The sequence below is a fragment of the Protopterus annectens genome, chromosome 13.part0 (genome assembly GCF_019279795.1).
Source record: "Protopterus annectens isolate FY-2018-M chromosome 13.part0, PAN1.0, whole genome shotgun sequence".
Lineage (NCBI taxonomy): Eukaryota > Metazoa > Chordata > Ceratodontiformes > Protopteridae > Protopterus > Protopterus annectens.
Genome location: NC_056747.1, coordinates 1,330,607,004 through 1,330,620,546, shown reverse-complemented (window position 1 = coordinate 1,330,620,546; position 13,543 = coordinate 1,330,607,004). Strand labels below are relative to the sequence as shown.

At 37.1% G+C, this 13,543-nt stretch overlaps 1 protein-coding gene across 4 annotated transcripts in view; it reads left to right on the top strand.

Annotated features, from left to right (window-relative positions):
- The window catches only part of PRR29 (proline rich 29), a 285,361-nt gene extending 274,779 nt beyond the window's left edge, over positions 1-10,582 (top strand). For all 4 annotated transcript variants that reach the window (XM_044055358.1, XM_044055357.1, XM_044055355.1 and 1 more), the window contains one exon: positions 9,770-10,582. In XM_044055358.1, the coding sequence (XP_043911293.1) occupies positions 9,770-9,801 (32 nt within the window). In that variant the 3' untranslated portion in view covers positions 9,802-10,582. The remainder of the gene's footprint in view (positions 1-9,769) is intronic.
- The last annotated feature ends 2,961 nt before the right edge of the window (positions 10,583-13,543 follow it).

Sequence of the window (13,543 nt, the reverse complement as noted above, 5' to 3'; positions counted from 1 at the left end):
TACATTTATGATTCTCCATCCAGTGATCCAAGTTGCACTTGTGAAGCCTGTTCCAGAGAAGGGGTACTTTCTGAGACACATACTTGTTCAACCAACATGTCCATCAAATTGCTTAACAACAAAATGCTAATTCTGATCTCTTCCAAAGGTAAAACAATGCTGTTTGATACCCTCCTAAATGGCAAAACAACTCTCAATCTCATCTTATCCATGATCATCTCGACAAACACATTGATCAAATATTCTTTAAATACCCTGGTATGTAGACTGATTCTGCACTGAACTTTCACCTTCACCTAGAAAAATTATGGAAGAAAATAAATTTGGCCCTATTTTGATCCTATAAAATGCCCTTCTTTCTCTCCAGACCAGCCAGGAATGTCACTTTTTAGTTTGCTGTGTAAGCATTTTTCATCATGTTTAATAAATCCAGTTGGCAACCTGTCTAACCACATGCCAGCCTGTGTCTTGGATCCCAACTCTACAAGCTCCTTAAAGAATACTCCTGTCCTTCCCTTCTCTCCAACATATTCAAATGCGCCCCCCCTCCCAGTTACAACCTAGGAAATCTTAACCAGTCTTGTCCACTTCTTCAGTGTCCCAGAACCACACTTCATTGCACTTAACCATGCCTTCTCCATCCTAGGCCCCAAATTCTGGGAATCCCTCCCTACTAATCTTAAAGACCTCACCTCATACCTCTAATTATGTGCTCAGCTTAAAGATCATCTCAAGTCCGAGTCAGTTTGCAAATGCTACCCCTCTGGACACGTCACCTACTGCCCCAGTCTCCCCTTCACCAGTCAGGCACCTTTGTCTTCCTCACATTATTTCCCTACACTAGCATGTGACATCTCTTCCACGTTGTACATACTGTACATAATTCATTTGTGTGTGCCCTTACCTTACATTTCTTATCTTTCACACTTTGTGCTCTTTCCCTTCACTGTTTCACTCTCTTCTTTTCTTTCCTCCTTACTCTAACCATCCCTTCCTGCTGTCCTTTATACTATTACTACTATTGATTCTTTGTTATCTTTACACCTTTTTTGTATACATTATACTTATTATTGCAGGTCTATTGTCATTTATATTTGTCCGGGTTGACACTGAAATAGGTCCATTTGGATCAGTGCTGTACCCCGGTTACCAAACTGAATGACTGACTGAAAGAATAAATAAATAAATACATAGGTTTATGAAATTATCAGTTATTGAATTTCAATGTCCACACAGAATAAGAGCAAAAATAAATTCCCTGCTCTTCTGGGCTAAAAAGATCTCATTTTTTTCTATCTCAACTAGGCAGAGTAGCCATCTATAAAGATGTTCTCTTTTCACATCTCCTTCCGAGAACATTACACATCAGACAATCTCCAACAGCATCTGCTGATTCATTACAAACTTACCTCTCTGTGAACATCACTGTATCACCCTTAAAAAAAGCTAAATCGCTATCCTTGAAACAAAGATCTAACTCCCCCACTAGGGCGAACAACATCTTGTATTTTGACCTTCCTAATATGTGGACATCTTGCACATCTTTTTCACTTGTTAGGTTTAAAGAATCATAGGTGAATACTAGGTTAATTATCCTGAAGGGCATTTTAAGTCAAGCTAATAACATGAGGTCAGAATCAAACCCTATACTTTATGTCTCTGAGACAGAGGTCTTAACCATTATGCCAATCCCATGTTGTATATAACTGTATCAGTCTCTAAATTTCCATTTTTGACCATAAAGCCATTTTCTTTGAAATAAAATTGAAATCAGAAAAACCTTCCACCCAAGGTACCATTAGAAATTTAGCTAAGACAAACTACCTATTCCTAAATGATACTTTGGCAAGCATTAAATCCCCACCAAACCCAGTTAACTCTACTGAATACACAGAAATGTACATCATCACACTATACCAGCATGTAAACTACTGCATAGATGCAGCTGTACCCTGTAGGAACAAACACAGAGCAAACCCCAGAAAAAAACCCAGATGGTGGAACCATAATAGCAACAACATTTATAATAAAAGGATAAGAATTTTGACCAAAAGTAAAAAGAGAAATTCTCAGAATGTTAGACCACTTGTCATTAAAATAAACAAACAACCTGGAGCTTAAATCCACCCAAGCCAAGTTTTAGGTTAAAATAGCTACCCAAGCCAAAGACAATCACAAGGTATTTTTTTAGTTATGTTGATAATCTCAAAAGCACAAAGCAACAGTGCACTGAGCTGATTGTGAACAGTGCTACCTACACTGAGGCTGAAGATATATTGAACCTGCTGGCTGATAAATTCAGCTCTAATGTTGCCCCTCTCCCCCTCTATCTGATCTGTAAGATATACCTGAAAGTGACTCGCCTCCAGGCTCCAGCTATCATACAAGACCAAGTCCTAAAACTGCTATCAAAAGCTAAAACTACTATATAGATGGTTCCTGACAATATCCCTGGATGCATGTTAAATGGTATGAAGCAGTATTTAGTCTCCCACCCCCAACAACACTGTTTAACCTCAGCCTACATATAGGCTTTATAACAAGCGTTTGGAGAACAGCTGCAGCCACTTACCCTGCATAAGGGATGACCACAGTCCCAGGCAATTACAGACTCATAAGCCTGATAAGCCTCAAATACAAAGTTTTGGAAAGACATATTATGGAACTAATCAATATAGACATAGGAAATTTCTGAATACTGGACTCATCTCAGTTTGGATTTGTCAAGGGCAGGTCATATTTCCTCTGTCCGATGGAGTTTTTTTGAAAAGGTCACCAAAACAATGGATGAAGGTAAAACAGTACCTGGATATCGCCAAAGCTTTTGACACAATCCCTCACTCAGGCATAGTAGACAAGCCAAATAAAGTGGGGAAAAACTGTATCACCCTCTGTATTGCCAGCTGTCTCTCAGATAGGACAGAGGAGAACAAGGTTGGGATAGCTATCTTCACAAATAGACCAGTCACTACTGGAGTCCCCCAGAGTTCAGTGTTGGGACCTCTCCTGTTTGGCATCTACTTCTCTGAAGTAAAAGCCAAAACCAAAGGACACTGGCTGGTTAAGTTTGCAGATGACTGCAGGCTAGGAACAGTCATTGAATCCCCAAATTGGTTAGTCATCCTGCAGGAAAGCTTGTCCCAAATAAATAACTAATGCCAAAATCATGGACTGAAACTAATTGCCAAAAATTGCATTATTGTATCCTTTGGGAAGTCTTCTACTCTGGGTGCATCCACATTGACAGTATACCCTTAAGAGTTGACTTGGTTGTTCAACATTTGGGATTGTGAACAGTGGCCTGACCTTTGAGCAACATGTGCCCACTGTCATAAGGAAGTCATCCTATATTGTGCAGTTAATAAATAAAAGGATTGTGTCTAGATCTAGGGATGTCATTTTTTCTCTTTACTTATCCCTCATTAGTATATTGTTCTTTGTGATACGTATCAGTCCAGACATGGATAACAGCTGAAACACCCACAGGGGTACCTTACTACAAGGATACAAGGCCTAAACAACATGTCCTATGTGGACCAACTCAAAGCCCTATTACAATACTCGCTATCCTTCAGACTGCTAAGAGGTGACCTGTTTCTGCCATACACGGCATCCTCTGACCCATTATTACTGATGGATTTACTGCATAGCAGCAAATCAAATGACATCAGAAATACTCAGTCAAGGAATCTAAACATCTTCTGCAACATCAAAACAATGGTTTGAAGGGACAGCTATATCTCATAAATGATACCACTGCTCTGGAACAGACTTTCCAACAACATTAAACAAAACTCATCCCTGCCCATATTCATGCACAGCTTTGCTCTATGGGTGGGTAGTAGAAAAAGTACACCAGGACTACCCTTGTATTGCAAATCTACGTAGGCAGCTCCTAATTGCTTTATCCCATGCATGGGTTTCTTCAAATTATCTATGGTATGATCCCAGTTATCCTCAGTATGTGTAATATATAATTATTGACCATGGGATGGGTAAAGCCAAAGTAACATGAAATTGGATAGGTTAATTCAGGCATCAAAAAGAAAATTGGCTAGGCTTAAAATAGCCTGCAAGGGCATATAATTAGTGCTTACATATTAATCTGCTGTTAGGATCCCAACTATACAAACTATTCCATATACAGACATACACTCCCCTTGCAGCTAAGTGTCATGCAAACACCTACTCATACAACCTGAGACACTAATGACAAGCTACATTAACTCTTATTACCCCTACAACCAAACTCCACAGCACTGCACATGCTCTGTCACACTAGCTCTCATTACCCCTTGAACCAAGCTCCACAGCACCGCACATGCTCTGTCACAACAGCTCTCATTACCCCTACAACCAAACTCCACAGCACCGCACATGTTCTGTCACACCAGTTCTCATTACCCCTACAACCAAACTCCACATCACTGCACATGTTCTGTCACACCAGCTCTCATTACCCCTTGAACCAAGTTCCACAGCACTGCACATGCTCTGTCACACCAACTCTCATTACCTCTAGAACAAAATTCCACAGCACTGCATATGCCCTGTCACACCAACTCTCATTACCCCTAGAACCAAACTCCACAGCACTGCACATGCTCTGTCACACCAACTCTTATTGCCCCTAGAGCCAAACTCCACAGCACTGCACATGCTCTGTCACACCAACTCTTATTGCCCCTAGAGCCAAACTCTACAGCACTGTACATGCTCTGTCACACCAACTCTCATTACCCCTAGAACCAAACTCCACAGCACTGCACATGCTCTGTCACACCAACTCTCATCACCCCTAGAACCAAACTCCACAGCACTGCACATGCTCTGTTACACCAACTCTTATTGCCCCTAGAACCAAGCTCCATAGCACTGCACATGCTCTGTCACACCAACTCTCATTACCCCTAGAACCAAACTCCACAGCACTGCACATGCTCTGTCACACCATCTCTCATTACCCCTTGAACAAAACTCCACAGCACTGCACATGCATTCTCCTCTCAAGGACCTTTGACAACTTTCCCTGGTGAGCTAAAGAAAATCAACACACGTTTCTAATTTAGAATGCATCTTAAAAGGCACCTCCTTATCTAAACCAAATGCTCCTGTTTCAGCACAGGACATGTCATCTAACACACAATGCTTTTCTACTTTGCACATCTCTTCTTCTCTCACAGAATTACCAAAGGCTGACCCACCTTAAAAACTGATGTATATTTTGTATATATATATATCCAATTTTTTTCTATTACTAATTTGAACTACTCTATTATTGCTTACATTTCTGCTTGTTTTGTTTCTGAAATATTTTGTATTTCATCCGGGCTGATCCTGAAATTGGCTAATATTGCTTAGTGCACTTGCCCCCCCCCCCCAAAAAAAAAAAAGAAATAGGAATAGCGATTATCATTTTATGGGTAAATTATCATTATATAATTATGTGGTAGGGCATTACTTATTTCTAAGGAAATCCTTTTAAGACCTGGCACAATTACGAATGAGCATGCATCAGGAAACCTGTATCATACATTTCAGACTCTGAGATGAGGGAACAATCACAGATATCATAATAAATTCAGATCAGTGAATCGGCTGTATATAGTTTGTTCTCATTTAAAAGCTGCGGCAAGAAGTGCATGCTCAACACAAATGAAAAGCCTCACTAAATATTAAGCACCATGTATTATAAACTAGGCTTTAGTTTGTAAATGAACAAAGACCAGCAAGGTGTGCAGCTTGGTAAGTTAAGTTCCATAAAGTAAATAATTACAAAGCTCAAAGGACTAATACACACGGTAAAACACTTATTTTAAGATGTTTGACTTTTCTGATATAGGAATACCTATAATCATTTTATGAGTAAATTGTCATTGTTAGTCAAATATCTAGCTTATTAGTTGTATTTATCAAACTAATTTTAAATAAAACTTGTAGTTTGTGCTATAAACCCATATCCAGCCTACTAGCTATACTAACAGAACGTGTCTGATAGTAAAAGCATGGATCTTTCTAAGAAGATTATTAAAATGAAATTGGGATTACCACTTTATTTTTTTAAACTTGTCCCCGGTGCATTTTTCCAGCAAGACATGCTCTCTCCTAGTATGAAGTAACACGCATCTTATGCCTTTGTGCCTGCAGTATTAGGTGTAGTGTACCCTTTTGTAAATGTGGCATTACTTCATCTTACCTTCAGTTCTTCTTGTTACTAGGAAAGTGTTAATAATTCAGATTGGTTTCCAGTTACAAGCATTTTATTTACGTTACTTACTTTTTAAAGGAATTGATGGGAATAAAGAAAATTGTTTTCATGTTATGTCTAGTTACAGATAAATACTGTACAGTTATTTTATTGTATAGCTATTTTTCTTTGTCTAATTTCTCTGGACCTATTCCACTGCCTTTATGTTCTTCCTGCTATTTGTCTGTTGAGCCATTTATTCTTCCAGGGCAGGGTTAACACCCACATCACCCCTCATGAAATGTAGATGGAAAAGTATGTTTTGCAACGACCAACTTACTAGTGTCCTGGAATGGGAGTTACTGGGTACTGCCAGGTGGCTGGATTATTTCCTTTCTGTACTTAAGATCTCCCCCATCACTTATGAGTAGAGTTTCAACAAACAGTGTATATGTACATGTATACGGTCTTCAATATATGCAGTCTGTAGGACAGAAGCACGGTTTGTTATTACCTAACAGGTCCGGTGCTTAGACGTGTTATAAGGTGAACCTGTGGTAGATTCAGTCCTGACCCTCCCATTGAGAAGGAAAGCTGACCTTGTCCCGTTAGTCATACCTACTTTGACTACTCCATATGCCTTGGGCTACTGACTGTAATGCGGATTGGTGATGCGGGTTGATGCCCTGTGCCAGTGGACAGGGTACTGTGAAGTTAACTTTTAAAAGTTACAAAATCAATTTTAGTGTTGCAGGCAGATTGGCCAAAGCTTTCTTACACTGTGTGTTTTGTTTATGGAAGTATATAATACAGATAACTGATGTGTAAACCCCAAACTGAGATAAATAAAGTATTAAATTCTCATTGTATTGGGAACAATTACATAGCTGGTAAATGTGGAGGTTAGAGACAAATAATGTGACAATATTTTCTGAAGGTAAAAGCTCTATTCTTGAAGCAGAACAGAGAAAAATAAAATAAACAAAACAAACGTCCTCTTCAGATAAATTCCTATTGGAAACTCCATATTAAAGAAAAATCAAAGAAAATGTGTAATATTTTCACCTCTTTAAATAAACTGCTTTTAGATGCTTTACTTCAAGACAAAGGCAGCCCATTTTAAAATGTGAAGAAGGTCAACATATACTTTTACAAAATGAAAAGAGTCTTAAGGGTCTGACATAGATTGTTTTACTTTGAAAGAAAGATGATAAACACCAAGAGATGATAACTAAAACTGTGGTGTAGCCCTCCTGTGAAAGCCACTTGTGTACATGTTTACCAGACAGAGCTGTGTTAATAATGTGACGGTTTGTTTAGTGGACACTTTCAGATGATAGTTCAATTATCTGTTTTACCTTAACCTCTACAAGTACCAGCCTTCAGTGTCTGAGTCTTTGGCTGTTCCCTTTGAATGATTAGCTAAAACCTGGTAGGGGAGCATTTTAAGGTGATAAAATAATTAGAGCAGATGCAGGCTCAGTCATTCTCTTAACCTTTATTCTCTATCTGCCAGTGAGAAGCACAAAGCCTTTGCCTCATGTATATTTTTAAGTTTTATTGTATTACTTTGGTTTTTTAATGTCTGTTGGAATAATAATTGCTAATAATATTCCATGCCAAAAGTTCTAACAACAGCATATCTCTGAACTCTCCAGTATTTTGCAGAATGTCTAGATTTTTGCCCCAGATTTTTGGTCTGTCCCTCATGCAGTTTTAAGTTTTCTAGCAAGTCATGAAGACACTAAATACTAATTAACGTTTTAAGTGTGTTACAGTGCTGTTTAAAATTTGTCCCTGATTTTGGGCATTTGTCCTCTCATAAATTTTAGCTTTGTCCAGACCTCTTACATGTATCATATTCCCAGTACAGATGCCTATCTTAAATCTTTGTTTTGGTTACTGGAAGAACTTAATTCCGGCAAGTGTGTGCATTGTGTTAGATATAACTGCAAGAATGAGTTTAAACTTTCCAGATCTCTACGGAGTCCAGGAAAGAGAGGCTCATGTTTTTTTTCTTTTTTTTTCATTTTCTACCATACAGTCTACTTCTACTCCAAATAAGGTGATTTTTAAAGTGTATTGTTACACTTTACATAGCAGCATTTTGTGAGTTAAGCGCTATGATGCATCTTGCCATAGCCAAAACTAATTTATTTGGGATATTTTTTTAATAAAAATCTTTATAAACTTTTTACTGAAACCATGACCCAAATAAATTTAGAGTTTTTCTCTGTGATGTCATGTAAGACAGTGGTCTATAGAGTTTAATGGCCACATCTCTGCACATACACATCATACGTCCATTAAACTCTATGAATGCATTTTGCGTTTCCCTGAGGTGATGTCACTGAGGTTAAAGGTCACACTTAATCTTCAGTGGCATCAGTGTAAGGAAAATAAATTTCATGTGGAGTATTTCTTCTTATAGAAGAGACAAGGAAGTTCACTGATGGCTAAAAAGCCCAATCAGCACCTTAAGCGCCACATATTTTGGTACAAAAGGTAAGTCATGCAAATGCAATAATAACACTTTAAGACAAAAAGACATTTTTGACATGACAGTTAAACAAAAGGAAACATAATAGAAAATAAGAATCTAAAAGAGCTAAAGCTCTAAACGTATGGGAGAAAGTGTCTGGTTTATCCCAGGAGCAGATACCAGTGACCAGTTACTCAAAGTAGCCTACTGTTTTTGACTGGTCACTTTCACAGAACTATTCATGATTATGGCCCAAGAAAATCTAACGACAACCTTTTTTATGATATAACTGCAAAAATAGCAACACATATTTATAATGTACACTACAGCATAGCATTATTAGTCTGACGAGTTTGTGAATAATCTTTATATGTACTATTATGTGGGAAAGGTGTTAGCATTCCACTGCTGCAAAACTCTTATTTGCTACCAGAAACATTTTTGCAAAATATGCAAGAAAGTGGCTTCACACTTCATTAGATACTCTTTGCAATGGTTACATCCATTTACTACCGCAGTTCAATAATCTACATATCATCTCATTTATTTTTTATTGATCATTAACCCAATTTTCTTAAAAGAATGGCATTTAAGCGTTTTTACAATATATGCTTTCTTTCTTTATTCATTTATGTTATTTTTGTATATAATTTGATTTTCCTGTTATGCATGTGCTCTTACTTTTTATTTGTTTTACATTTGATTTTATTTTCTGAGTCTTGAGTTTTGTTGCAATTTCACAAACCTCACTCTGCATTCTTTATATTTGCTGTGTTGCCACCTGGCCCAGGTTGTGGCTGATAAGAGAGTTGTCCCAGCCTACCAGTCTGGTTTACAAGCATTAAATAAATAAAAAAAAAATAAAGAGATGCTAAGATTAGGCAAGCAATTTTGTTTAATCTGTCTTTTTTGCTTATATTTTTCTGCCTTGGGAAAAAAAAAAACAGGTAGAAGGCAAAACATGATAATAAGATACAGTTAACATACATTTTTATTTATCCTCTTAATTGTGTATTTTTTGTTTACATGGAAGAATAATGATAGCTGGATCTTCCTAAGCCATTAGTCATCCTTTTTTGTTTTATTTTATTTTTTTACAGAATATTACGATGCCACTAACGAAAAGTGGTAAAAGAAGTATCTTTAGAATGAAACTATTCTGCACAGTGAACTAATCTGACAACTTCCTACAGGATATTGGAAAAAACATCCACTACATGAATACTTTAACAACAGCAGACTGGTAACACTTCAAAAGATAAGAAAGACTAATATTATGATGACATTCGACACTAGTAGCATTGTGGCACAGATGGTGAAAAGATAGCATTTCAAGAAGTATATGTTTTTTGTTCACAAAACTTAAGACAGTCCACAGCAAAACCAAGTCCCAGCTGCACCTCACAGTTATTATCACCGTTGTAGAAGTCTAACTAAGTTAGTAGCTTCATTACCAAGTTGCTATATTGTCAGCTTTTGTTTGCATGAGCTGCCATTGCGATATGCATATAAATAGTACCATTCAAATGGAAAACTTTGATAGCATGCAAGAACAGGCCGTAAATACATACGCACTAAAGTATTTCTAGGCCAGTGGCAGAAAACAGGCACTACTTAGAACCAGTCTACAGAGACCGCTGCTAGCATTCCCTTCAGGTTCTTTTGTGTTTATTTGTGTCTTTAAATTGGAATGTCTTTTGGAGTAAATATGGTATTATGACATTATGGCACTTAGACTGCAGTTTAGTAATACCTGTGCGACTTAAGTAAAAGTACACCTTGTAACAGGTGCTAGGTGTTGAAAATGGAAGGAAAATGTGACTGTGTTGCTTTGGAGCATGATTGTCCATGAACAAATATTATGGGTATTACACATGTAAGAAAAATAAATAAATATTAAATGTATTATCACACTTGGTTAGTTTGCAGTGTTTAGTGTTTTTTTTTTTTTTTTTTGAAAATGTGTATTTTAATCTCGCATTTTTGGGGGGATTTAGAATGAGCAAAATGTGGTAAAAAGGAAGACCGAATCCTGAAATGTTTATATTTAATTTACAACAATATCTTTCATCTCTGCAATCTCTCTTAATGTACCAGTTAAGTTTCACTTAACACAGATGCTCACAGTAAGCTTTGTTTCAACACACCTAAAACAAAGGAATTACCTTTATTAGGATTTTCCAGTCTATTGCCATATACCATTCGCCATTCCCACTTATACTCATGTACATTCTCCCTGATACTCCCATAGGATAAGGTACACCACTGTAGCACTGCTACTTTAATTCCACATTTGCTTCTAGTTCCTCCCAATGTGAGGGCAGACTGGCCACATGGGCAGAGATACTGGGATGTCTAATGTGCAGCACTCCCCCTTCAGACAATTAAATGTGGTATCAGTACCAGTGGAAGTGTTTGTAATGTCCATGAATGATAGGTCCATGGTAATATACAACAGCTGGCAATTTTCAAATTTTGTATAAAGGTTTGTTGGGGTTTTACCCAATCCCACATGCCTAAATTACAAATACCATGCAATCTTGTCACTAAAATCATCTTTAACTATACATGACATAAAGAATTTAGTAGTGCATGAAAGAACTGATTATGCAAAAGCTATATTGTGTCTCTGAAGTAATACTTTTTGGAGAATGCTAGTCCCGTTAAGTAAAATAGTCACATGGCCCTGAATATCATTAGCAGTTACTTGTCTGAGTGGCTGACTGAGCTGCCATTCACTGCCTATGGATTGGGTGATAACTCAGCATCAGAGACTGTCCAATCACCTCTAACAATTGCTATAGAAATTTGTCCGACACTGCAAGCTACTGTCTTTACAATGTTCTCCTAAGGTGATTGTTTCAATGGCAGTAGATTAATAAAGGTAAAACTTTTTTTTATGTTTTAGTTTTAAGGTGTCCTTGATAGTTTTTAATGCATGACAGGACATTACAAGGGTGCATCTAAAAGTTAGGATTCTACCTTAGATTCAAAGGGAGATTTAATATGCAATGAATTATGTAAAGTGAAGTATAAATGTCCAAGGACAATTAGTGAGCCTATCACCATCTTATTAAATTATTTTGATTCTAACAGATTTGTAAAATACTAGATTCTGATGGGTAACCTACGGTAAGTGGACGTATACTGAATTTATGAACATCATTTGCCCAAAATTCAACCCACCGATGATAGGAAATCACTGTCAAGAGTTAAGCTAGCAATGATACCTTTTTGGGGGAATTTTCTTACTGAATTTTTGCAACTGTGGTGCTAGGATAAATAAGTTCAGTGGTCAAGGTTTGCCCCCCACATTGGGGGTGCACACTAAAAAGTGTTTTTCAGACTTTTTTTTAAGTGGAATGCATTTCCGGGATTCCAATCCTTGGATGGTTTAACTTCATCTATTCATAAGTGGAAGTGATTCTGACTTCTACAATGCTGTCTTCTCTTTAGGATGTCTTCCTTGTGATTTTTATAGGATGTATTTGTACCAAGCTACATTATTATAATTAATATTGTAAACTCTGTTTGGGATTTTTAAATACATTTCAAGCCAGAAATCTAATATGACTGCATTCTTGATGTTTACCTGAATTATGTGCGGCAAACTGTTTTGTGTGTGTGTGTGTGGGGGGGGACTGTAACTGTATTTAATCAGATACTTTAACCCCCATAGTTGTGCCTATAATCTTCTACTAATTCCTAGGATGCTTCTTTTATGTTTGGTCCAAACACTCTATATATTGTTTGATAATCAAAAGTTTAAGTCATGAAACCTGTTGAAAAGATCTCTGTCCAGTCCTCAATTAATAGCTCACTAGATAAAGCTACTGGGTTGAGTCCAGCAGTTAATTTCCACTGTTTAAATAATTAATCTCAATCCTCCCAATAACAGGTTCAAATTCGTTAGGAACCAGCAGCATTCTGTAAATAAATGACAAATTATTTTAACTAGAATGTGCTTAGCCCATTTGAATTTAATTATCAAAATTTGTTAAAAGATGCTTTAAAATTGACCAGCTAGACTTGAACAGATTTCTAAGAAATGTATCTTCCTCCCATCCCCATAATTTCTCTTCCCGGAGTGACTGTGAAGGAAGTAAACCTGTGTGTCAGCTTGAAAAGGAAGATGACGTCCCTCTTCTGAAAGACTTTAATGTAAGTAGTTTCTTTTAGCTTATGGTGGAGTGTATTGAAGAGAATAGTGTTTATTTGTCTAAATAAAGACAGGTATATTAACTGGCAGTGTGACATCCAAATCTGTTTTTACACGTTTAATCTTCCTTTACATTCTAACGTGAAAACTTTGGTACAGATGGTATTTTTTTTTTTGGAATTCTGTGCACTTTCCAAAGGCTTTACTGTTTTAAGAGTTATTGTAATTTCTCACAGGAGTTCAGTCAATGAAATGATAAGTAACTTCAGTTGCTATGAATGTCAATAAAGGCATGGAGACCGTATGTTGTATGATGCAGAAGTAACCATAATGCCTTCTCCTGGCTGTAAATGTTGTTAAACAAGTGTTTCTATATCCTCGAATCCCAGTATAATGTAAACTCTCCTACACATAAAAGTCTGGGAACATAACACTGCATCCAGCAAGTAAGACCAGTCAAGTATAAAAATCACTCCTAAAAAATCCAAATAGCAGAGTCCGGATCTGAGTGACTCCTGCCATATTCTTGTTCTGCCCGTAAAATTATTTTACATGAGGAAATGTGTCAGTCATTGCAAGCAAGTGACTATTGACAATTGCATGCTACAGATAATCTGATTTTTTTTCTGTATCCAGTTTTCAAATCTAGGTCATATTTCATAGAAATATTCACAGCAGTTACCTAAAATTCTGGCACTAGAACTGTAGCTGCTAA